At 51.8% G+C, this 23,447-nt stretch overlaps 2 protein-coding genes across 5 annotated transcripts; both read left to right on the forward strand.

Moving 5' to 3' along the window:
- Nucleotides 1-71: 71 nt before the first annotated feature.
- LOC102696569 (claspin) lies at nt 72-14,246 on the forward strand. 3 transcript variants are annotated; one of them, XM_015348510.2, is made up of 24 exons: nt 72-276; nt 2,535-2,655; nt 2,874-3,235; nt 3,725-3,868; nt 4,117-4,173; nt 4,272-4,344; nt 4,994-5,096; nt 5,187-5,794; nt 6,109-6,297; nt 6,410-6,573; nt 8,478-8,632; nt 8,952-9,016; nt 9,224-9,408; nt 9,618-10,170; nt 10,291-10,354; nt 10,682-10,778; nt 10,959-11,041; nt 11,216-11,380; nt 11,721-11,842; nt 12,051-12,178; nt 12,282-12,390; nt 12,534-12,610; nt 12,734-12,895; nt 13,593-14,246. In XM_015348510.2, the coding sequence occupies exons 2-24, from the start codon at nt 2,631-2,633 to the stop codon at nt 13,695-13,697; spliced, it is 3,795 nt and encodes a 1,264-aa protein (XP_015203996.2). In that variant the 5' UTR covers nt 72-276; nt 2,535-2,630; the 3' UTR covers nt 13,698-14,246. The 3 variants fall into 3 exon arrangements, with proteins under 3 accessions (XP_015203996.2, XP_015203997.2, XP_015203995.2); XM_015348511.2 differs by lacking the exon at nt 72-276 and adding an exon at nt 298-648; XM_015348509.2 differs by lacking the exon at nt 72-276 and adding an exon at nt 1,127-1,607.
- Nucleotides 14,247-16,763: 2,517 nt separating this feature from the next.
- Nucleotides 16,764-21,202, forward strand: LOC102696768 (UPF0500 protein C1orf216). Of its 2 annotated transcripts, none has more exons than XM_015348428.2 (2): nt 16,764-17,136; nt 17,884-21,202. In XM_015348428.2, exon 2 carries the CDS (start codon nt 18,032-18,034, stop codon nt 19,079-19,081), a length of 1,050 nt encoding a protein of 349 aa, XP_015203914.1. In that variant the 5' UTR covers nt 16,764-17,136; nt 17,884-18,031; the 3' UTR covers nt 19,082-21,202. The 2 variants fall into 2 exon arrangements, with proteins under 2 accessions (XP_015203914.1, XP_015203915.1); XM_015348429.2 differs by having other exon boundaries at nt 18,015-21,202.
- The last annotated feature ends 2,245 nt before the right edge of the window (nt 21,203-23,447 follow it).

Raw genomic sequence — 23,447 nt, forward strand, 5'->3', positions numbered from 1 at the left:
GCGCGCCGAGCGCTGCCCCTGCTGTGCGCCTGCGCCGTCCGGGGATTTAAACTGAGCGCACGGAGACGGGCAGCACAGGCGGCTGTGGACTCCCGGGGGTTTGGTTATCGACATCTATTTGGGCAGCATAGTACATGGAGAATTCGTCTCCCGTTGGATGAGGCTTTGGTTAGCCTGTCAGCGGTTTACCCGCGGTTTTTATAAATAATTCTACCAGGGAGGAAGCAGGAAGTTATCATACCGGCCGCTAGAGGGGGCAGCGCAGTTAATTGAAAGGTCTGACATCTCCGTAAACTGGCAGCATTTCAGCTCCGTTTTTACCAACGCCGTTGAAAAGCCTTGTCCCGCGCTCACAGTATCTCTTGTGCGGAGCTCTGTCAGAGCCTGGGCTGCTCAGCGTGCTGGGGTCCGGGGAGTCACAGAGGAGAAAACGCGTTTATATCGACATGCATCTGGGGAGCACAGGGAGAAAACGGAGTGTATCATGCTACAGCTTATACTTTTCATTCAGGTTCCAAAATGTGTGGGTGTCTGTGAAATCGTCACATTCGTCAGTGATCTGTATTGTTTTACTCCTGTTAACGTGGCTGTTTGCTCTGCTCTGCAACAGCCGTCCTGTAGCTGCAGCCCTGTCCCACAGCAGCTCAGGTAAAACCAGCAGGTTTATAAAGTATAATTTGCACTTCTTATTTATTTAATCCTCATTGTAATGTACAAATTAAGGGCGTCTGCCAGAAAAGATTTTTAAATTAAATTGAAAAAATATGACATGCTTTTTATTCTTATAAATTACTTTAAAACCACCGTATTGTCACGCAGTCGGTGGTCATTTAGTACAAATAGTTAAAAGTTTCAGCGCTGTTTACATTTTAATGAGGTTCAGTTTCAGGGCAACGTTGAAATCCTGTTTTGTCTCAGAGTATCCGGAATCAAAGGGGCTGAGTATTGTTTTAACAAAACTGCAATAAATATTGTGAGCTACCGTTAAGCTTACCCAATACAAAGTGAGGGGGGGGATAAAATTCACATCTATATTTTTATTTAAAATAAGGTGATTGCTTATTTTTGCTTTATTTTAGAAAGAGAATATTTTTATTTAATTCACAGTTCTTTAGCATTACTGTATTTGTGATTCCAAGAAAAACTACACAAAACCAAGCTTTCCAATCAGACCCCCGAGTGCACTGCGACTCGCTATTGGTCCCTGCTGCTGTCCGTCACTTGCGTGAGGCGTGGCTGGGAGCGTCGGCAGCCCCCGAGGTGGAATAAGTCTGCCGAGGTGGGCGGGTGCGAGGCGGGATTGACGGCCGACAGCCCAGTCAGGAGGGAGAGGAGGGGGCGAGGGGCGGGATGGCGCCCTGGGCGCGCGAGCGGTTGAAAGTCCTTTCTGAGAGAGCGCGCGGGAGGGAGAAGCAGGCGGGCAGCTACGAGTTGTTACTGTTGCGGATTAGATCTCATCTGTTTATCTGGTTTATTTTAACTGTTTAAATAGTTTGTCAAGGAGGGCGAGAAAGTGGACGTGGCCTTGCGTGCGTTTTCATGAGTCTGTGTTGTCGAGTGTAAGCGGAAAAGAGCCCGTCGCCATGAGTGCGGCCGTGTCCCAGCAGGTTTGTGCTGTTTTAGTCACGGTGGCGAAGTGTTCGTAAAGACCCGCGGTTCGTGCTCTGGGGGGGCTGTGTGCTGCTGTGCGGCTGTCCGGCCTCCGAGAGGGCTGGGTCCGGGCGGGCTGGACGGGCCGCAGCAGCACCGCCAGCGGAACCGAGCCGTCTGACCCGGGGTGTGTTCTCCGGGCCTCGGGAGGAAAGTCTGCGGTTTGTTTTGGTTGCTGAGCTTTTCGTGGCAGCGGCTCTCTGCCGCCTCGGCTGGCTCCCGGCCCGGCCGCTGGGGGGCGCGCTGCTCCGCTCTCGCGGTCCGGTGGTTCAACGTGCGAGCGGGGTTCATAGCGGGGGCTCCTGCTTCGCCACTCGGCCTGTGTCTCGGCTGGTGCGCTGCCGTTTCAGTCCGGGGTCTGCCAGGGCGGTCAGACTGTACAGGGCCCGACGCGAGTTTCTTCCGAGCAGTCGGGACCTCGGGTCTGATCATGGGCCCAGTCGCTGGGTGTTGTTAGCCCACCGAGCTGTTGCTGCAGATATGAGCTGCTCCTTCTCTGGAGTGTCGCACTGCCGGCTGGAGGCACTGTCCTCCACTCGCAGAGCTCAGAGCAGACCCCCAGGGCGGTTTCCATGGGATCACAGGGGCAGTAAGCCCATCGGCCAGATGGGAGGAATGGCTGTGCTCGATTATAACCTTTCTTGTGTAGCCGAACTCGGCTGTGTCACCGCCAGCCGGTCAGTGTTCAGGTTTCTCCAGCTGTGCGGTGTTGTAACTGTAAGCCATCCTGTTGATGTATTGCAGTGAAGTCAATCTGCAGTAAATCATGTCTAACTATAGCGATGCTCGATACAGATGCTACCCCACGTCCTCGGGACCCGTCTGTGGTGACGCTGCGCTGTGCCGTCGTGCCCGTAGGTAACGGCCACCCGTTTTCTCTCCAGGCGCCGGACGTGCTTCCCGTGGAGGAGAGCGACTCCGACAGCGGAAAGGGCAGCTGCGACCTGAGCCCCCCTGTGCCCACGGGGGGCGCCCCAGCGATGGCTGAGAGCAGCGAGGACCAAGGTCAGCGGGGCCGGGGGTATAACGCCACAGAGCTCTGAGGGCTCTGCAGTGGGGTCACTCTGAACCTCCTGAGGCTCTGCCTGCTCCGCAGGGGGGATTTGTACAGTTACCCTGTGTCTCATAACTGAGCAGTTTGACGATGGTCCGGACCGTTCGGAAGCGAGTGTCTCGTGTGCGTCGCCTCGGAAGGTCCGTGTCAAAGACGTCTTGTGTTCCAGACTCGGACGGCGAGGTGGCTGTGAAGAGGAAGCCGCGCGGCAGGACGGCCCTGAGCGACAGCGACAGCGAGGCCGAGGAGGGAGGGGGGCCGGCCGAGGCTCTTGCCCTGTCGGAGTCCAGCGAGGAGGAGAGGCAGGAGGGAGGAGGCGGGAGGACAGGACAGCGGACGAGGAGGGTGGCGCAGGCCGCCTGGGACAGTGAGGACAGCGAGGCGGAGACGGACAGGCAGGCCGGCAAGGCACAGGGAGAGTCCCCTGCTGGGGAGACGGTGAAGCGGGAGGAGAGGTCCGAGCATTGCCGGGAGAAGGACAAGAGGAGGGCAGAGGCTGCGCCGAGAGCGAAGAGGAACAGGAGGAAAGAGGTACGTACAGGGCGCAGCTGGGAAGATGCAGCCCTGGGCCTGGAAGGGCGGCGAGCACAGGTGTGCCTGCGTCAGACAGGTAGTGCTCCAGCCAGCTTTGTCCTGCTTGCCCGGTTGGCTGTCAGTGCTGTGTCAGGGGAGAGCTGCTCAGCAGACTTCATAGTTAACAAAAATATTGAATGTCTTTGGCTGTTCTGCAGTCTTAATTTATCCTGGTCCACAGAAACATTTTAAATACACTGCATGTTCTTAAATTGTCTAGTCACTGATTGTTGGACAGGTTTTTATGTTAACTTTTTGTGCTTATTTTAAAATACTTCTGAATGAGTGTCATGTGATGTGTAAGCTTATATCGGTTCTGTGACTGCACAGTTTGAATGTGGATTTAACTGGATGGGGCATCAGTGAGGTTTGGGTGGGGTGTGTGGCTGATTCGCTAAACAAGGCCAACATTAGGACAGCAACCACTTCACTCTCTCCCTAATCTAGGAGCCCACTGCTCCCCCCTCCTTTAATGACAGTGGCTGCCTCCTCAGAGACAGTGACCTGTTTGACACAGGTGTGGGGGAGGAAGAGGAGGAGTCCCTGGATGCCATCAGAGCAGCGATGAAAAACAAGGTGAAGAAGCATAAGGTGAGCAGAGGTCATGACATGGCGACTGCAGGACTCTTGTCTGCACTGCTGTGTTGGGGGAAATGAGGAGTTAAACCTCTTTTCACTTCTGCACGTTTGACTTTAGTCACAGAGTCCTTTAGTGCTGGCAAAAGTGTCTAATGCTCTTCTGTAAAGCAGGGTCCAGCATTTTATTGTCCAAGCGGGTCTCGAGCACTTTGTCTCGGCAGATTGAGGTTTGTGTACAGACGTGTTTTTCCTGTCCCCAGGAGAGAGCCGGGAGGGAAAAGGAGGAGGCTGAGGGGGTGTGTCAACCAGAGCGGAAGGTGAGGTGACCTTTGAACTTTGCGTTCTTGTTGTAGAACGCTGCTTCTGTTGCTCGGTGTCTGATTCCTGTGCGTTTCTGTCCTCTCCTCTCTGTCAGGAGAGGAAAGCAGCCCGGGCCAGCAAAGAGGCCATGAAACAGCTGCACAGCGAAAGCCAGAGACTCGTACGAGGTAAGAGCCTGTCTCTCCCTGTTGCTGACTGTCTAGCAGTGCTTCTTCACCTGGGGTGCAGCCGTCCCTCCTGGGGGTGTGAGATGTGCCAGATATTTTAAATCAAGAAACCAAATTAAGCACAGACACAAAAGTATAATAACTTTGTTTAATCAGTCCTAGGTATTTTAATGTAAACAGGAAAAGGTCAATGCCAGGCTGAAAGGAAAAGAAGAGATGCAATGTTTTGGCTATGGAGCCTTCAGGTGTGGACATCTGTGACACCTGAAGAAGTGTCCACAGCCAAAACATTCTCTGTCCTTTTTCTTTCAGCCTGGAATAAATCTTTACCTGGTACTTTGCAGCCTAAGCATGCTGACACAATGACCTACTTTGACGTAGTGTGTACTTCTTCATGTAGTCTTTATTTACTTCTCTAAGTAAAAGAAATGTATTATTCTGACTCATTCACGTATATATATATTATATGCTATAGATAAAAAAACTGATTTCCTTCAGCGAAATTGGATAATGGGTACAAGCACAGATTCTGAGAACCATAGGGGTTCAGTCTGAATGTTAAGAAGTTAAGAAGTGCTGTAAAGGCTAAGAAACACTGGTGTATAGCTTTCTGTCGGCTGTGAGATATCTGTGCTCCTGGCTGTTTCAGAATCTTCCCTGGGGCTTCCCTATCACCTGCCTGAGCCCAAGAGCATTGACCAGTTCTTTCGGAGGAAAGCCAGGCCCACGGGCCCCGCCATGGCACTGCTCAAGTAAGGACCCCTGCAGTTCCCTCTTGTACAAATATTGTGCACGTTCGGACTTATCCAGACCTACTCTATTGTTAAAACTGTTTCTTTCAGGTCTGCAAACTACCAGCCCCGCATTTCAGAAGGTCCTACTACACCTCAGCCAGCCCAGAACCAGCTGAAACCAGACCAGACTGTACAAGACCTGACTTCTTCACAGGTGATCCCAACACAAGCCGAGTCAGAACCAGCTGCAGCAGCAGAGCATCACTCTGAAGTGGTGCTGGATCCAAAGGAGAGCCAAGCCAGTGTGGACCCGCCATCAGCTGCGCTGAACCAGAACAAAGACTCCCCCGACTATGGGCTTGCTGACAATCCAGGCCTCACTCTGATGGAGTGCAGTCATGGTGAAGCCCTGCCCTCAGTAGCACAGGGAAAGCAAGCAGTGCTGGAACAGGACCAGAACCCAGATGCACCAGCCCGAGCTGCACAGCCCGGCTCCAAGCGAGGGGAACAGCAGGAAGAGGCCGGGGAGCAGCCGCAAGGAGCCTCCCTCGTTCCCAGCAGCAGCCCGCTCCCTGTCGGAGAGCAGGAGGGCAGGGGGCTCCGCAAGGACAAGCTGGCCCGGCTTCGAGAGCTGGGCCTCGACCCACCGCCCAAACCCAGACTGTGCGCCGACGAGGGGGCCTTCGTCTGCCTGGAGCCTCCCGCTGTCAACTCTGGTAAGAACGTCCTCTCACTTTGTCAGTAGCTCTGCTGCTGTCGCTCGGTGTCTGTCCACTGTCACAGTCCACACCCCCATCTCCCTCTCCCCGGCACCCCACAGCTGCTGGGAGGCAAAGGAGAGAGTCCTGTAAATCCCACTAATTTTCACTCTTACCAGTTATTTCGTTATACAGTAGGCGAACTGAACTGTCTCGTAATTTCAGAAACCTGTCCTTGAGAAAAGACAGGAGTGTGATGTGTTCTTCGGGAACGTGAACTGTATTTCTGGCTCTGGCCGGTCAGTCTCGGGCTTGTCTGTCCCTCCCGTCAGCCCTGGAGGCCCTGAAGGAGCGTTTCCTACGCCATGCTCAGCCCGTGTCCAGGCCTCGCGGAGAGCATGCACTGCAGCTCGGCATCCTGCGCAAGGACAGGGCGCCCTCCGGCCACGAGGAGCTGGTGACCGACACCCTGACCGTCACCGTGACGGAGGGGGAGGAGGAGGTCGTGCACACCAAGCCAGGTAACGTCCCGCAGGCGCTGCCTGGCCCGCACGTTCGAGCCAGGGATTCGCAAATTCACAGCACGCGTTCAGCACCACGTCACGAGCCGGCCTCTCTCCCCATCCTCCTCAGGGGAGAAGCTGGTGCTGCTGAAGTCTCGCCTCCAGCAGGCCATGGCACAGCGCAGGCTGGAGGAGCGACAGAGGCGGGCGGCCCTGCAGAAGCTGGACAACGAGGACTGCGAGGAGGAGGAGGAGGAGGAGGAGATGACCGACGAGTCCGAAGGAGAAGGAGAGGTAACGGCTTGTGTGTGATGACCGTGCTGCGCTGGATTCACGACCAGGACCGAAACATGGCATTTTATTGCTCTGACGTTCTCAGGCAGCTACTAAAAATGCAACCCTTTCTCTATATGGGTTAGGATTTACAAATATCTGCAGAGAGCATGTGTCCCTGGACCCACCCTTTCATAGACCAGAGACGACTCTGCCTAAGGCTGTCTGTGACAAATTATAGCCAGCAGCCATATCACCCTGCAGGTGTGAGCCTGGTCAGTACCTGGATGGCAGACCTCCTGGGGAAAAGGTTGCTGCTGGAAGAGGTGTCAGTGGGGCCAGCAGGGGGTGCTCACCCTGCGGTCCGTGTGGGTCCTAATGCCCCAGTATAGTGACGGGGACACTATACTGTAAAAATAGGCACCGTCCTCCAGATGAGACGTAAAACCGAGGTCCTGACTCTCTGTGGTCATTAAAAATCCCGGGGCATTTCTCAAAAAGAGTAGGGATGTAACCCTGGTGTCCTGGACAAATTTCTCACTGGCCCTCACCAATCATGGCCTCTTAATAATCCCCATCTCTGAACTGGCTTCATGTCTCTGCTTTCCTCCCCACTGAGAGCTGGTGTGTGGGGGGCAGACTGGTGCACTATGGCTGCCGTCTCATCATCCAGGTGGGGCTGCACACTGAGGGTGGTGGTTCGCACAACGGACATGACATCTCTTGTAAAGAGAGAGGGCAGCGCTGAGTGGAGAGTGGAGTGCACGTGTTGAGTTCTTCAGACATTTTCATGAACTTTCTAAAACCTTAAAGCAACACAATGACAATAGGAGGTTGTCTGTGAAAATCATTTGTTTTGCCCACACTGAGGTCAAAGAAATATGCTGTCAGGTGCTCCAAGCTTTCCAGGGGTGTGCTTCTATAAGAATATTGCTTTGTATGTGAGTTGTCCACTCTAAAAGTATTTTGATTTAGAAACGTAAATATGAAGTCTATATTTTAATTAAATTATGCTGTTTCTTATTATTTTTGAAAGTGTATATATAAATACATATTAACTTTTAATATGGCCAGATAAATTATGGTTTACCTCACACTGGTGTTTAGCTCTCACCTTACTACAGGTGTCATGTCCACTGTGAGAACCTGTTTTGAACACATTTGGATTTGTGCAGTCTGTTTCGTTTTTATGTTTTTCTCTTCTGGGAGACCAGAGTCACCTGGTAAGTTTGTCTTTCAAGGAGAAGGCGCAGAGCAGTGAGTGTCTGTAGAAGGTGTGCCTGCTGACAAGGTGAAGCTGCTTTGTCACGAGTTGCCAGTGAAACTTCTGGCTGATTGTTTGATATGCTGGGTTGTTGCGTCTACACCACCATTTGCCTCTTCTCAAGTTCATTGCCCTCTTAGTGCTGTCTTATGAGTTTACCCCTCTTGTACACAAGTCTCCTCCCCAGGTTAGGCTGGGTGTAGGAGGCCAAGTTTTCCACCACTTTGTAGCTGTCTTCTGTATTGACCCGAGTGCTGGTCAGAAAGCTCGATGACTGGACAGTAATCCTAAGGTATCAATATGAGGTTTTGGAAGTTTTAAACTAAACTAGGCTTCACAAGCATATTTTATTATTTAAGTATTGGCTCAAGAATAGATAGACACAGAGTAGGTATTAAAGCACAGTGAAGACAGCCAATCATAGGTATGTCATTCTATTTAAAAAGTGATGTCTCAAGATGGCCTCACAGCAGAACCAATAAACCTGCTTGTGTGTTACTAATGCAACAGCCTGACGCAGGGTGGCACTGCCCTCACAGGGGGCTGTAACGGCAGCTGACTCTTTCAGTGAATGAGGCCTAGCGTGAGAGGAGCCTGCAGTTTAAGGGTCTGTATTGTTTTTTGATCTCTAATGGCATCTCTCTGCTCTCCTTGTCTGCAGGGTGTGGAGTCCCTGCTGGGCCGGGAAGAGGAAGGGGAGGAGGGAGTTGAAGGCGGTGATGCTCCAGCCCAGAGGAGCTGCTCACCACCGCCAGACCCCCTGGCCACTGAGGGCACCCTGCTGCTGTTCGCGGGGAGCTCCTGCTCACGCACTGGGTGAGCAGGGGGACAGGCAGGGGATTTTAGGGTAGTTGTTGATACTCCCTTGTGAGCTGGGGGGAAGGTGACCTTTTTGTTTGGGTCCATCTGCTGCCAGGGTGATTTGAGAACCACGCAGAGGAACCTGACTGAAACTCGGGGAGACTAGTCTGGATTTTAAAGCCATTTCCTCTTCAGTAGATCCTTCAGAAGATTGTGGACGCTTATCTGTGGCGTAATGGTCCTCCCAGGCAGGGGATTCTGGAGCTGCGCGGAAGCGCTTGGTTGTATTTGTGTGCTGTAGCTGGAATGAGCTCTCTCCCTCTCTCACTCACAGGGAGCAGACCGTGGATGGGCTGAGAAGAGCTGGACCAGCTGGGCTGGAGGGAGACTCCAAACTGGGTGAGTGATCTCTGCTGTGTGTTAGCCTGTGGACTGATTCAGGGGTCAAGCAAGGAAGGAGTGTCAGTAAGTCAATATAAGCTGACTCTCCACTTTGGACAGGCTTTGAGGAGCCACTTCATTATCGCTGTTAATATTTACACAAACCCATTTTAGCTAAATCTAAGCACAGAGCGCAGAGCTGTAATGGCACCCTGTGTGTTGCAGAAGACGACGACTCTCTCTCGCTGCCCAAGGACAGCAGCCACAACAGCAGCTTCGAGCTGGTTGGCTCCATGATCCCGTCGTACCAGCCGGTTGGCCGGGCTACGGCGAGGGGCGTGACAGCGGGGGCGTTCCGCTCCCCGTCTCCAGGCCTGTACAGGCCCGGCTGCCTTAGCTCCACCTCCAAGGTGAGTGTTCCCGAGCTCCGGCCTCCCAAGCTTCTTCCTGAATCCATCTCTTTGTGCCGAAGCCAATGGGAGGTCCATCTCGCACTTGAATCTGCACTCTCTCGCACCTTGAACCCACTCCCTCAGCCTTTCCCAGTCTCTGTGCCACCCATGCACTGTGCCCTCTCTTCTCTCGCCGTTATTCTCACGGAACTGTCGCTTTCTTTCAGAGCTCGGGGAACCCTTCCTTCTCCCTGTCTCTGCCCGTGGAGGACTCTCAGGACCTGTACGCAGAGCCCGGGCCCTGTGCCCTGGGAACTGGGGACTCTCAGGGGCGCTTCTCTCTGGAAGAGGATACTCACAGCCAGCTGCTGGATGCTGATGGCTTCCTTAACGTAGGGCCACGAGGGGCCGGGCAGGGCCAGTACCAGAACCAGAATCACAAGCGCCAGCTGATCTTGGATAGCCTGGACGAAAATGCCATGGATGCCAACATGGGGGAGCTGCTGGGGCTGTGCTCAGGCACGTTCAAACTGCAGCCTGTCACCAATGAGGGCAGCCTCAGGGGGGCGCCGGAGGCCCGGGGCCTGTCTTCTCAGGATGAGAACATGGGGGAGCTGCTGGGGCTGTGCTCGGGCAGCTTCGCCACACAGGACTCTGCCACTCGGGGAGGAAGTGCGGCGGAGCGGCAGTCTATACCAGCGCAGGCGCAATGTGGGGGCGCCTCGGAGGAGGACGTGGATGAACTGCTGGCTCTGTGCTCCGGGAAATTCACCTCTCCAGGTGAGGACTCTCTGCCGTGAGGGCGTGATGGCGTGAGGGCTGTACGTGCTCATAGCTGTGCTTGTACTGCAAGGGATGTTGAAGGTGTAATGAATCATGTTCCTGTCCTTTCCCCTGCAGACCCCTCTCCCGCCGAGAAGTCGCCCGGTCCCGCTCCGCACACAGTCCCCGAGCCTGGAGTCAGGTACGACAGGCAGCAGGGGGTTTCAGGCACAAGACAGCAGGCAGGTCCCCATATGAGTGTGACAAGTCACTCAGCTGACCACCTCACTGCACTTTCAGGGGTGTCCAGTCCTGCACCTTTTCCAGGTGCCTTTTGATGGTAAAAGACCTGTAGAGGTGTTGACACACCTAAGCTTTTCTTCAGGTTTGAAATTGTGGGTGGTTTATAGAGAACTAGAAAACCGCCTCGATGACCGTTTGGCTAAGGCATGCTAGAGAGAACAACGTGCTCTGCACGAGAGAGGTCACACTGTACCTGGGGCTGTTTTTGATCATGGTGCTTTTTCAGAGGGGACCACCAGCAGCAGGAGGAGGAGGAAGATCGGGAAGAGGAAGACAGCGAGTTCCACCTGCTGTCGGATGTGGGAAGTCTGAGTAGTGACAAGGTGAGCCCGGGTCTGATCAACCACCATAAGCGCGATTGACCCCAAGGAAAAATCAATCGCACCTCGATTCCTGGGTAGGCCCAGATTGAGCTGAAGCAGCACTGCGACAGATTCCTACTCACTGAAGGGCAGTCTTAAAGGAGCTTAGGGAGGCCTCAAGCGACTATCATTCCTTTGTAGGAGGAGAGCGAGAGGGAGGAGGAGTGCGAGGAGGAGGAGGAGGATGAAGAAGCTTTAGTCCAGCGGGGATCAAAGCGCAAGCTGTAAGTAGAGCTGTTGCGGCATGTAGGAAGTTTGAATTGGTCCACTGTCCATTATAATTTTCTGTGGTCTTGCCGGTGCTCAAGATTCTCTTAGGATTTCTTCAACGTTTTGCATTTTTTGGGTCCCTCGGGGTCTGTTTTGTGTGGGTACCAACCCCTCTCACTTTCTGTCAGGCGTCTGGCGGAGTTTCTAGAGGAGGAAGCTGAACTGTCTGGCAGTGAGGTGGACAGTGAGGATGAGTATGAGGAGGCCGAGGGCAGCGAGTATGAGGAAGACGAGCTGCAGGAGGAGCTTCCATCTGATGAAGAGTTGCAGGACCAGGTCAACAGGATCCACATGTGAGTGTCCTTGGCTTGGGCAGGAGTGGATCTGGCTGACCTACAGCAATCCGGCGACTTCTGCTTTATTTGGTTATTTCAAGGTTCAGTAATGGCTTCCTTGGTTTGGACAGTTTATCTTCTTTCAGTCTGGAAGAGAACGATGTCATGTTGCTATAGTAATAATTATTTTGAGTTAAATTAGTAACTGAAACATCTTTTCTCATGAGTCTGTCATATTTTAATCGTGTCCTGCTTTGCTGTGCTATCGTGCTGCCTTGTTCTGGAGCTGAAGGGGCTCTCTTTTGAAGACGGGTTGATGGGCTGATTGATCGATTGGTTGCCTGTGCTCTGCCCGCAGGAAACAGGTGCTGGACGATGACAAGCGGCGGCTGCGTCTCTATCAGGAGCGCTACCTGGCTGACGGCGACCTGCATTCCGACGGGCCGGGCCGGATCAGGCGGTTCCGCTGGAGGAATATTGGTTAGTCTCCGAGAGTCTGGGAGGGAGTGAGGGTGAAGGGAGGGAGAAACTCTTTTCTTTACTGTAACACCTGCCTTGCATGATTGCAATCAAATCGCTGTTAAACAACAGGGAATTCCAAATTGCGCAAGTATAATGTGCCTGTGTAATAAATACAATCTCCCTATTTGTAGCCCATGATCCACGGTTTGCATTTCTGTCCCCGCAGATGAGACAATCGCAGCTGGGCTGATGGGTGGAGAGGATGAGGGAGAGGAGGAGGAAGAGGAGCTCGATGAGGCCGAGATGCAGAGGAGGAAGGACAGGCTGGAGAGGGAGCTGTGGCTCCAGGAGCAGGTCTGTGTTTCTGTCACCCCGAGCATGTTGAACATCGTGGGGGACACTGCTGGCCAAATGTGTGGCTTGGGCTACCTGCCTCAGTGTCCCTTTCCTCGCACAGGCAAAGAGCAGCAGCAGAGCAGGGGAGGAGGAGGAGGAGGATATAGGAGAGGGCAACCAGTTCATGAGGCTAGCCAAGAAACTGACTGCCAAGAAGCTGCAGCAGAAAGGTGAGCACCTACCAGTGTTTCCTGTACAGCTGAGCACTGGTTTTCTCCAGTTTAAGAATAAAACTGCGTCAGACACTGACCGGCACTGAACTTCGTGCTGCTCTTCCTCTCACGTGGCTCCTGTGCTGCCTCTCTGTTCTCAGAAGCCCCTGTGGTCCCAGCAAAGGAGAAGCAGGTCTCAGTGGAAACGCCCTTCCAGAGGCCTGCCCCACCCAGCCTGGTCAGTCTGTCTGCTGTCTGTCTCTCAGACACTCCTCCTTGACCAGTACTTTCTCACATCTCTTTCTGTTCTCTATCCCTCGTTCGCTCTGTCTCTGAACCCTGCCTGTGTCCCTCCACCTAGATGAAGAGGGGCTCTCTTCTTAACCAGCCCAAGGCAGTGCTCCAGAAACTGGCCTCTATCTCGGACTTGAACCCCAATGCACCCCGGAACTCCCGTGGCTTCCTGTTCCAGACGCTGTCTCCGGAGAAGGCGGCGGGGGACAGAGGGCGCCCCTTGACAAAGGTACGATACAGGGGCAGATTGGATTTTAATGATCACCGTTGAGGTTCTCAAGCAATTTGGAAAAATCTGGGATTCTAAAAAAAGGTACAAGCAGGTAACATGATCAAGGAACTTTTCTTGTTCAGCCAGGTTGAAGTGTCCTGTGCGGTATCCTCAGTTTTCTCCTGGTTCCTGAGGAGATGTTGAATGTTGAAGGATCACGCCACTAGAATGCAAAATCCATCCTGTATCAATTTCTGGCCCTACGTTTTTGCCGTGCTCAACGAACCTACTTATTTGACATGAGATGAGTTTCTTTTCCACAATAATTAACCATAGGCGTTAAATTTGAAAAGAAAAAAGGTGTTTTATAAAGTTTTTTTTTACTTGCACCTGACGTCTTTGACACTGCAGTCTACGCTGCACAGCTAATCCCCCTACTCCGTGTCCTGTTCTCTTCTTTCACTCTTCAAGCTTATTTCTAAAGTACTTTATTTTGTGTCACAAGGAGGTGCTGTGCTTGGAGGACCCAGAGCACAATCTCAGACAGAGCTGCCAGAGTTGAGCTCCGGCTCAGAGAGAGCACAGGCTCTGGTTCTTTCTGCGAATGGGCATCGCCTTTCGTTTCTATGCTGATGTCCAAGTTCTCATTCTCTGAAAGTTTGAAATCGCTTTTGAGCAGCGGAAGGCTGTTGTTCAGTGCCTGGTGTCCCCCCAGGTAAAGAGAGGCCAAGCAGAAGCTCCGCTCCCAGACGCAAAGCGGCCCTGCAGAGATTCCCCAGCCAGACCCCAGAGGAGCATCTTCCGCTACCTGGAGAGCTGAGGGCTGGACCGGCACCAATGGAGGGCTCGGGGCAGTTGCCAAGTTCACTTTTACTCAACATTGCGGCTGTGCAGGGCAGTGACCACACTGCCCCCCCTCCTCACCCCCTGACTCGCACAGAGCCCACCCTGCCGGGGCAGAGCTGTTCCTACAGATGCTAGAAGACTAGCGATGATGATGATAATGATGGTGTCTTGACCACCATTATCACAACAGACCACAGATGTAGACGTACCTCAGTGATGCCCAACATGTAGAAACTGGTTTCACCAGCTCAAGCAACATTTTCTACAACCAGTGGGGATAGAAACCCTGTGTTTTTCGGGGCTCCCTGTGGATCTCTGCCATGATATAGCAGCGACCCCTCAGGGGCACGTGGTGTCCCTCATACCAGACTGGAGAGCTCGGGCCTCAGAGGACGCCCCAAGCCCTGCGGCCCTTCCCCCTGCCGATCACATGTCCATTCATTGTTTTTATGTTGTAAATTATTTTTTAAGCCTTTTTTCAGATGTTTTTAGGCTATATATTAAAGAGATTATAAGAATTCTAGGTGTGTGGTTGCCTTGCTCTGTGTTGAAGATGCAGGATTCAGGTTAACCTGCAGTATGGATTTTAAAATAATTCTGAAAACTTTGAATATTTTTTTAATGTTTGGGAAGATGGAAATCGCAGTTCTCTCCGTAAAATACACAATAAGGCAGACGGAGCTGGAGCAAGGCGCGTGTTCACTGAGGCAGGCTGTTGCTATCGATGACCAGAGTGCTGTGTGTGGGCCTCAGGCCTGTCATTCTAGCTGCTAAAACAATTGCTGAGCACAGCCATGCTGAAAGTACTGATGTGTCCGCAGGGCTGGGGAAGGCAGTCCAGCCAGGGGTGGTACTGGTCTTACTCTCGGACTGTACGGGGAATTCATCCGCCCCACTAATTAGTTTTCTGTAGCAAGCCTGCCTGCAGTGGTGGCAATTTTAGTTTGTTAGTGAATTTATTGCTGTGTTTGATGGGGCTTGTGGGAGCCACACCACACTCGCTGCACTTAATGAGCGATAGTCACTTAACATCTCATTAATTAGTGGTGATTTGCAGGGCTATTGACAAGCCCAATGGTGTTGTGTGTTGGGGTGGGGGGCTAATTATTGAAACGGTTGTTGGGAATCCGCTGTCCTGCTCTGGCGACGGGAGGCTCCGTGTGGATCGTGCTCTTGCGACAGTCAAAGCACAGCTGGAAGCTCAGGTAACGATAATTCAGTCCCATTCAGGCTTGCAGTACTGTACTCTAATGTCCTAAACTTGGATAAGAAATGTTTTTTCAGTCTTGCTGGATGCTGGCCATGCAATGCAGACAGTGCTGCTGTTTCTTTAGGTTTTTGGGGATAAAGGCAGAACTCCAGAGGCCTTGAGGCCAGTGAGCTCTTAAAGACCCCGAGGGACCTAACCATCTGAAAAAAGGGTCCCCTCTTTTCCCCAGACTTTATTAACTGCATGAGTTCTGATCCGGCTGCAGGCCAAGAGAAGCTGGATGTCAGAATTGCCGTAGTGTTCTGGCAGACTCTTGGTACGGTCTGCTTCCATTGATTTTTGTTCCTGAATTATCAATCAGTTACGAAGGTGATTGCCGTTTCTTACACTACTGGTTGTGCAAAACTACCAGTGCAAGAGATAAATTGAGTCACCACTGCCCCCCCACGCTGAGCTGCATGATCAATGTCCCCCCCCCTCCCTGCACTGCCAGCCAACACCGTCTCAAGAGTCCGTTTTCCTCCTTCTCTGTCTTCTTTCCTTTATCTTCCATCTTCTTTATGGCCTCTGTTCCTCTCACCATCTTCTGTTTTTTTCTCTGTCCTTTTTCCAATCTCATTGTATTTCTTGACCACCATTATCTTTTTCCCTCTGAGTTTCTCTCCTTGGTCAGCAGGGGGCAGCAGTGCAGAGCACAAACATTACTGAAAAAGCTACAGTAGCAGGGGGCAGCACTGAGTTCCTCTGTGCTGACCTTCCCTGCCTATTCCAGCAGTACCCTTCAGTCGTGCTGTAGGAATACCTCCCTTGGGAAGTTACACTGGGTGATCCCCCCTAGTATGTGGGGTATGAAAGTTATGAGCCGGATACGGGTTGTGTGCTTTTAGCGTATGTCACCTGCTAAAAGCTTCTGCCAGCAATCATGATTACTGCAGCAGAGAAATGGCAGTTCTTCATCTGAGAGTTGAAATGAGGATTGTGGTGCACACCCTCAGCCCTGGGGTTACAGGAACTGTAGGGCTTGGGGCAGTTCACACCCCTAGTAAGTGACCGTGAGCTGGAGAGTGAGGGGTGTTGCCCTGTTGTACTCTGGCCAGCTGAAGAGGGAGCCCTGAGTTCGCGGTCTCCACAGCCCTGCCAAGGAACAAATACAGGAGCAGCACATGGCCGTCATGCATAGTGGTTTCAGCTGCTCAGGCCATCGGCTCCGAGGCGGGCCCCTCAGCCTGAGACGCACCCCTAGACGTGACTGAGGGGTGCCCATTTGGTGTGCCTTGCACCCGTGAATGTCGCCTCCTGTTTGGCTCTCTCTAGAGTTTATTGCGCTGAGGCGTTTCTGACAGTGTGGTTTAAAATACACGCCGTACGAGACAAAGCACAGGATGAGCTCGAGTGTCTTGCTGAGAGAGGCCGGCGGCTGGTTCAGTTTCAAGCTCAGTTTGTTGGGTTCGCAGGGATGGTATCACTCTTATCCGTCTCTCGTGTCCGCCACCCCCTTCCCCCCGGCAGCTGTGTTTCGGGGTCTCCGGATGACTCTTCATGTGACGCAGGCCTGCAGGCAGGCAGCGCTTTTGATGTATTTTTGATGTGCTGGAGCTGCTGCCGAGGCGAGGGGAGCAGGCGAGGGCCCGGGAGCCTGTGAATGGGTCCGTTGTTGACGAGAGGCGGGTGATCGAGGTCTCGCTGCGCCGGCAGCACTGACGCGTCATGGGATCCGTGCGGGGAGCGGGGTGCCTCTGTCTGTCCCCCAACCCCCCCCCCCCCCCCCCCGAGTCCTGTATCTCTCTCTCTCCCCTCATCCTGCACTCAGTATCACGCTCCCCATTGCAGGAGTGTTTCTTCCCGTCTCTCCCTGTGGGAGCGCGTCAGAGCAGCCCGCTTATCTGCTGCTGTTTCCCCGTCTGAGCCGGGCCACAGCGAAGGAAACAAGCTCCTGTCCTCTTAAAAGCAGTATTTTCGTTTTCTGGCTATTCGATCAATGATACACCGTTCATAACGCAATACTGTTTACGAAAATAAAAACAAAAGAAGCTGAGAGAGCGGGACGCGTGCTGCAGGTGCTGTGCGCTCAGCTGTCCGCCAGTCGGGGAGACCCTGTCTGCGCGCGGGGAGGGGCGGAGGCGGGTCGGCGGAGGGGGCAGTCCGACACAGCGCGGTGCTCGGCTCTCGGTGTCGCAAACCACGGCAGCAGGTGGACGGAACGGTAAGAACGAGCCTTTCAGTAACCAAAGCTGTACCGATGATGATGATGACAGTCAGTCCTGCAGTGAGAAGGAAACGGGGCTCATCCGGGCTCTGCCGTCTGCCGAGCAGAGCGGGGAGGTGCGGACTGGAACAGCTGCACCTCTGTCTCAAATAACCCCGCTGTTCACCGAGAGCGATTCTCTTCTAGCTAGCATTATTATTATTGCACTTTGAAATCGGGGCCTATGCGAACACTGCCGTTGTGCTGCTATTTCAATTGATTCACTCTACTGTCGGTTGGAGCCTGTTTCGCGGCCGAGAGGTCGGGTGTCTTATTTAGTTAAATTCACGAAGAAGAAACCCTGAGGTCATCATCGCCAAGGAAAGATTCAGATCTGAAGGGAAGACGCGGATAAACACTGGCACACAGCGCTGATAGTTTTCATTGGTCTCGCCTAGCCTTGAGCAGCTTTTTTAATGTATTTTACGTGATGTAGTCGGAACCAAGAGATTATTAGCATTGCGGTGTTGTTCGTAGACAGTGTAATAGTAACAGTGCCATAGTGACAGTAGATTATTATCGCTTTCCTGTTTGTGCTGTTGTGCAGCGGAGAGCGAGAGCGCGCAGCGCGCGGAGTCGCTGTCCTTCAGGACCACGGGGGCGCGCCGGTATCAGACGTCAGCAGCAGTCTGAGCTCTGGTGTTTTATCCGTGGCGAGGGCGTATTTTAAACTCTATTACTCTTTATATTTGTGCTGATTTACAGTGGAACAAGAGCTCTGGTCCTGGAGCAGCTGGAGACTCGAGAAGGTCGTCCAGAGAATCTGGCTTTTCAAGCGCTGAGGGGCAGCAGCATCTGTGCACTCAGCCCTCTGTCTCCCTCTCCCTCTCTCTCAGCCTGGACAGACCACAGCATGTTTGCGGTTCGTCAGGATCAGCCTTTGAGCCCTGCGTTTGGGGATGTTGGAGGTCCGCAAGGAGGAGGGGGGCCTGTGTCCCCCTCATCACATCTCCTCAGCAACCAGCAGCCTGACAGGAAGTGCCACCCAGCAGCGGAGAAGGACAGGAACTTCAACTTCCTGTCCCAGGAAGGCACAGGCGGGGAAGAGCAGCGAGGAGAGACGTCTGTGGGGGCGACTCTGGGCCCTCTCACCCGCGACGAGAACAGGAACAGGCTGGGTCCACGGCTTCAGAACCAGTGCAACCAGCAGGCCCGTTCCAGTCTGAGCCCGCCTTCCTCCCGCCTGCCCTGCTGGAGCAGCCTGGCACCAGTGCTGGAGACCAGGGAGGAGGGCAGGAGGGTCCCGCCGGATGGGGCAGAGGGCCAGGATAAGCCTGAGACAGAGAGAGGGGCAGCAGGGGAGGAGGAGGAGGGAGAGGAGGACGAGGAGGAGGAGGGGGAGGAGAGTGGCTCAGAGTTTAGCTGTAGGTCCAGCAGCTCCTCCTCCCTCAGCACGGAGAGTGGGGGCGAGGGGGAGGGCAAGGGGCACGCTGGGGACCTGGGGTGTGTTTGGGAAAGGATCTGTGGGGGGCACCCAAAGACAGACAGCCCGCCGTCTGGCCCAGGGGACCCTGCAGCAGCACTGCCGAGGGACAGGGGGGGGGAGAGTGGCAGCGAGGCGGAGACAGAGAAAGACAAGGGGACGGGGTCACTGGTGCAGGGGGAGGGCTCAGCTCCGGCAGTCTCAGCCTCCGATTCAGACTCGGACCCCAGCCAGGTTCTTCCCGGTTTGCTCCAAGCTGTCTGGACCCTGCGGGATCAGGAGAGGTTCAAGGCCAAGGAGAAGGAGCGGCACCAAGTGCAGCTGACCATGTACCGGCGCCTGGCTCTGATCCGCTGGGTGCGCAGCCTGCTGGGACGGGTCCAGGACCAGCAGAACCGCCTGCAGGCCAGCTACGACATCATCCTCACGCACAGGAAGGAGCTGCTGCGCTGCGGAGGGGCTGCTGCCGGCCAGCCATGAGGCCGAGGGGCAAGACGACACCCCAGGGGACAGCTGGGCTGGGGTGCCGAGAGCATCATGGTCCTTGTTCTGAGGGAAACACAAGTAGTATTGTACTCTTCCGCCTTAAAGCAGAGCTTCAGGTGTGTCTGTGTGAATATTTCACTATTTTACAAGCTGCTGTACCTTCAGAGAGAAGGGCGATATATGAACTGGGTATTAATACAGAGGGTGATATATGAACTGGGTATTAATACAGAGAGAGGGGTGATATATGAACTGGGTATTAATACAGAGAGGGGTGATATATGAACTGGGTATTAATACAGAAGGTGATAGATGAACTGGGTATTAATACAGAGAGAGGGGTGATATATGAACTGGGTATTAATACAGAGAGGGGTGATATATGAACTGGGTATTAATACAGACAGAGGGGTGATATATGAACTAGGTATTATTACAGAGAGAGGTGATATATGAACTGAGTTTTAATACAGAGGGGGTGATATATGAACTGGGTATTAATACAGAGGGGTGATATATGAACTGGGTATTAATACAGAGAGAGGGGTGATATATGAACTGGGTATTAATACAGACAGAGGGGTGATATATGAACTAGGTATTATTACAGAGAGGGGTGATATATGAACTGGGTATTAATACAGAGGGGGTGATATATGAACTGGGTATTAATACAGAGGGGTGATATATGAACTGGGTATTAATACAGAGAGGGGTGATATATGAACTGGGTATTAATACAGAGAGGGGTGATTTATGAACTAGGTATGAATATAGAGAGGGGTAATATATGAACTGGGTATTATTACAGTTGGGTAATATATGAACTGGGTATTATTACAGTCGGGTAATATATGAACTGGGTATTAATACAGAGAGGGGTGATATATGAACTGGGTATTAATACAGACAGATGGGTGATATATGAACTGGGTATTAATACAGACAGAGGGGTGATATATAAACTGGGTGTTAATACAGAGAGGGTGATATATGAACTGGGTATTATTACAGACAGAGGGGTGATATATGAACTGGGTAGTACAGAGAGGAGGGTGATATATGAACTGGGTATTAATACAGACAGAGGGGTGATATATGAACTGGGTATTAATACAGAGAGGGTTGATATATGAACTGGGTATTAATATAGACAGAGGGGTGATATATGAATTGGGTATTAATACAGAGAGGGGTGATATATGAACTGGGGGTATTAATACAGAGGGGGTGATATATGAACTGGGTATTAATACAGAGGGTGATGTATGATCTGGATATTAATACAGAGAGGGGTGATATATGAACTGGGTATTAATACAGAGAGGGGTGATATATGAACTGGGTATTAATACAGAAGGTGATAGATGAACTGGGTATTAATACAGAGAGAAGGGTTATATATGAACTGGGTATTAATACAGAGAGAGGGGTGATATATGAACTGGGTATTAATACAGAGAGAGGGGTGATATATGAACTAGGTATTATTATAGAGAGGGGTGATATATGAACTAGGTATTAATACAGAGAGGGGTGATATATGAACTGGGTATTAATACAGAGAGGGGTGATATATGAACTGGGTATTAATACAGAAGGTGATAGATGAACTGGGTATTAATACAGAGAGAAGGGTTATATATGAACTGGGTATTAATACAGAGAGGGGTGATATATGAACTAGGTATTAATACAGAGAGGGGTGATATATGAACTGGGTATTAATACAGAGGGTGATATATGAACTGGGTATTAATACAGAGGGTGATATATGAACTGGGTATTAATGCAGAGAGGGGTGATATATGAACAGGGTATAAATGCAGAGAGGGGGGTTTTATGTTAACTGAGTATAAATACAGAGAGGGGGGTGTCTGATTGTGCAATATGATATCTTAAAGAATTATGTATATTTGTACAATTTTCTGTGTATAAGCTGGCAGTGACTGTACTGTTCTGCCTCATCCCGTGCTTGCTTGTGTAATAAACTCTGGTTATTGGGATTGTGAGGGGTGTTCAGCCATGATGTTAACTGTACCTGTAATAATTTCTTATGAACTCACGAACCCTTAAATACAAATTATTAAGTTAATAAATGCATCACAAATAAAACTATACATACCAATACAATATTGTTCATTTAACTCTGTCAAGAAAACTGTCTTGACACAGAAATGCAGCAGAAAATGAGTGAAACCCTCTGCCCTCCTAGCTGGTCAATGGACAGTCATCACCCTGCTGCTTGGCTGTGGAGGAGGGGGCTTCTGGAGCCCCAATGCTGCCACAACCCTCCTCCAGCCCCCCAGAGCACGGCTGGGGCATCCAGCCCGCCACCGGCACCCCTGACCGGGCAGGAGCACCAGGGCCTGAGGACGACCCCGAGACAGACTCTCGATCCTGGCACACTCCAGGAGCTCCATCACTTGTAGATCAGTGCTTCTGACTGTGAAAGGCACTTTTAAAAAGTTCGCACAGAGCTGATAACATCTTGGTCCCTCTGCAGCAAAGTCATTGTGGCCACTTGTGGAATTAGCAGCAGAAACAGAATCAGGGGTGGATCAGATCTGCAAGGGAATTTCCTGCGTTTCCACAGCACTGGGGGAAGGCTCGATCCTGATTTCACACGCTTCTGCTCGCCTACAAGAATACGTCTCGCACCCAGGACGTCCCTTTGTGTACCTCTCTCGCAACGCCCCCACTGCCTGCCTGTCTACACCCCTGCGGAGCTCCCCAGCTCTCCTCTTGCAGTAGTGAGGGGGTCACAGCCTCAGGCCCCACTGATCGTCCTGTATCGTGTTTATCAAGATCCTAACAATCTACAGATGGATCATGCATGGGAACATCCGACAAAAAAGAAGGGATGAGGTCATCTGGCCCATTTAGCTAATTTAAATCCAGGCGTTTCTTGAAAGAACCAGGGTATCGGTCTCAACGTCATGGCTGGGTGGCTTGTTCTTGGGCCCGACCACCACTTGCAGATATGAAAGATGTGTCAGCATGACCACTCAGTCCTCTCTCAGTTCAATTCAAGAAGCTTTAATGGCATGACCAATGAATACATCCGTGTTGGCAAAGCAAAACAAATAGAATTAACACAACATCTACAGACATTTACAGAACTTTTACAACACAGACACATCATAATACATTTACATACAAACAAATGGAGCATTATTGAGAGACAGGCTCACCGTTCCTCAGGCTGGGACAGGAGGTCACACACTATGCTGTCAGTTCAACTGATATCCCTCCTCCCTCTCCCAGTAGGATTAGGAGCTGTTCTGATTCTGCTAGGTTTGGTAATGCTACAATTAGATCTCTTAATTTGGGGAAGAATGCTTCTCTAATCCCAGAGTATCTGTCACAGTGCAGTAGGAAGTGCACCTCTGTCTCTGTTTCTCCCCATTGGCAGTGGGAGCACAGCCTGTCCTCTCTGGGCAGCCAGGTCTGCCTGTGTCCAGTGTCTATGGCCAGGCTGTGGTCACTGAGCTTGTCCTCTCTGGGCAGCCAGGTCTGCCTGTGTCGCCCAGTTTCTATGGCAAGGCTGTAGTCACTGATCCTGTACTTCGTCAGGGTCTGTTTCTCTTTGCTGTTATTTAGCTTGGTTAGATATTCGGCTAGTGTGTAGGATTTTGTAGCATTCTAGTTTATGGTGTGTGTGTGCGTCCCAGTGTGTGAGATATTGCTGTTTGATCTGTGCTGTGATGTGCTTGAGTCTGAGTTGTGGTGCTCTAGCAGTGCTGTCCTGAGGCTGGCTGGTGTCGGTGTGGCTTGGGTCAGGGAGCCTCAGGACCAGCTGGCTCAGAGGGCTCTTTGTTGGGCTAAGCTCTTGGCTCAGCAATTTTCACTGCATATTTGTTCTCTGAGTACATTGATTTAATTATGTTGTACACTTTACCCCCTATGCCACTTTATAATGTGAAGAACTTTATAAAACAGCCCTTTGTGCCAAATCCAGTCAAATGCTTTCATGAAATCAATAAAGGAGGCACATTTTTTTCGTTGTCTTTATAGTGGACGTGTTTGTCTATCAGTGTGTGTAGGGTGTAAATGTGATCAGACGTGCAGAGATTTGGTAAGAAGCCAGTCTGACTCTTACTCAGGACGTTGTGTTCGATAAGGAAGGTCAGTATTTGCGTGTTCAGGAAACTGCAAAATACCTTCCCCAGATCAGTGTTCACACAGTCTCTCCCAGTCTCTCCCAGTCCTGTCTCCCTCGGTCACCACTGACAGTACAGCCCAGACTGGCTGCGAGCTTCTCACACCACAGAGTGAGCCAGGCCTCCGTGTGACTGAGTGGCTGTGCGCCTGCGTCTGAGATTGTAGCAGCTGAACAAGTGTTTGATTTTAATGGATC

Source organism: Lepisosteus oculatus, chromosome 11 (assembly GCF_040954835.1).
Source record: "Lepisosteus oculatus isolate fLepOcu1 chromosome 11, fLepOcu1.hap2, whole genome shotgun sequence".
Classification (NCBI taxonomy): domain Eukaryota; kingdom Metazoa; phylum Chordata; class Actinopteri; order Semionotiformes; family Lepisosteidae; genus Lepisosteus; species Lepisosteus oculatus.

Excerpts from the sequence above, each read along its gene's own strand:
- LOC102696569 (XM_015348509.2), top strand. The coding sequence starts at position 1,584 with ATGAGTGCGGCCGTGTCCCAGCAG. Across the intron at positions 3,236-3,724 it reads AGAGGAACAGGAGGAAAGAG|GAGCCCACTGCTCCCCCCTC; the intron begins GTACGTACAGGG and ends TCCCTAATCTAG. Across the intron at positions 12,179-12,281 it reads AGCTGTGGCTCCAGGAGCAG|GCAAAGAGCAGCAGCAGAGC; the intron begins GTCTGTGTTTCT and ends TTCCTCGCACAG.
- LOC102696768 (XM_015348428.2), top strand. The coding sequence starts at position 18,032 with ATGTTTGCGGTTCGTCAGGATCAGCCTTTGAGCCCTGCGTTTGGGGAT.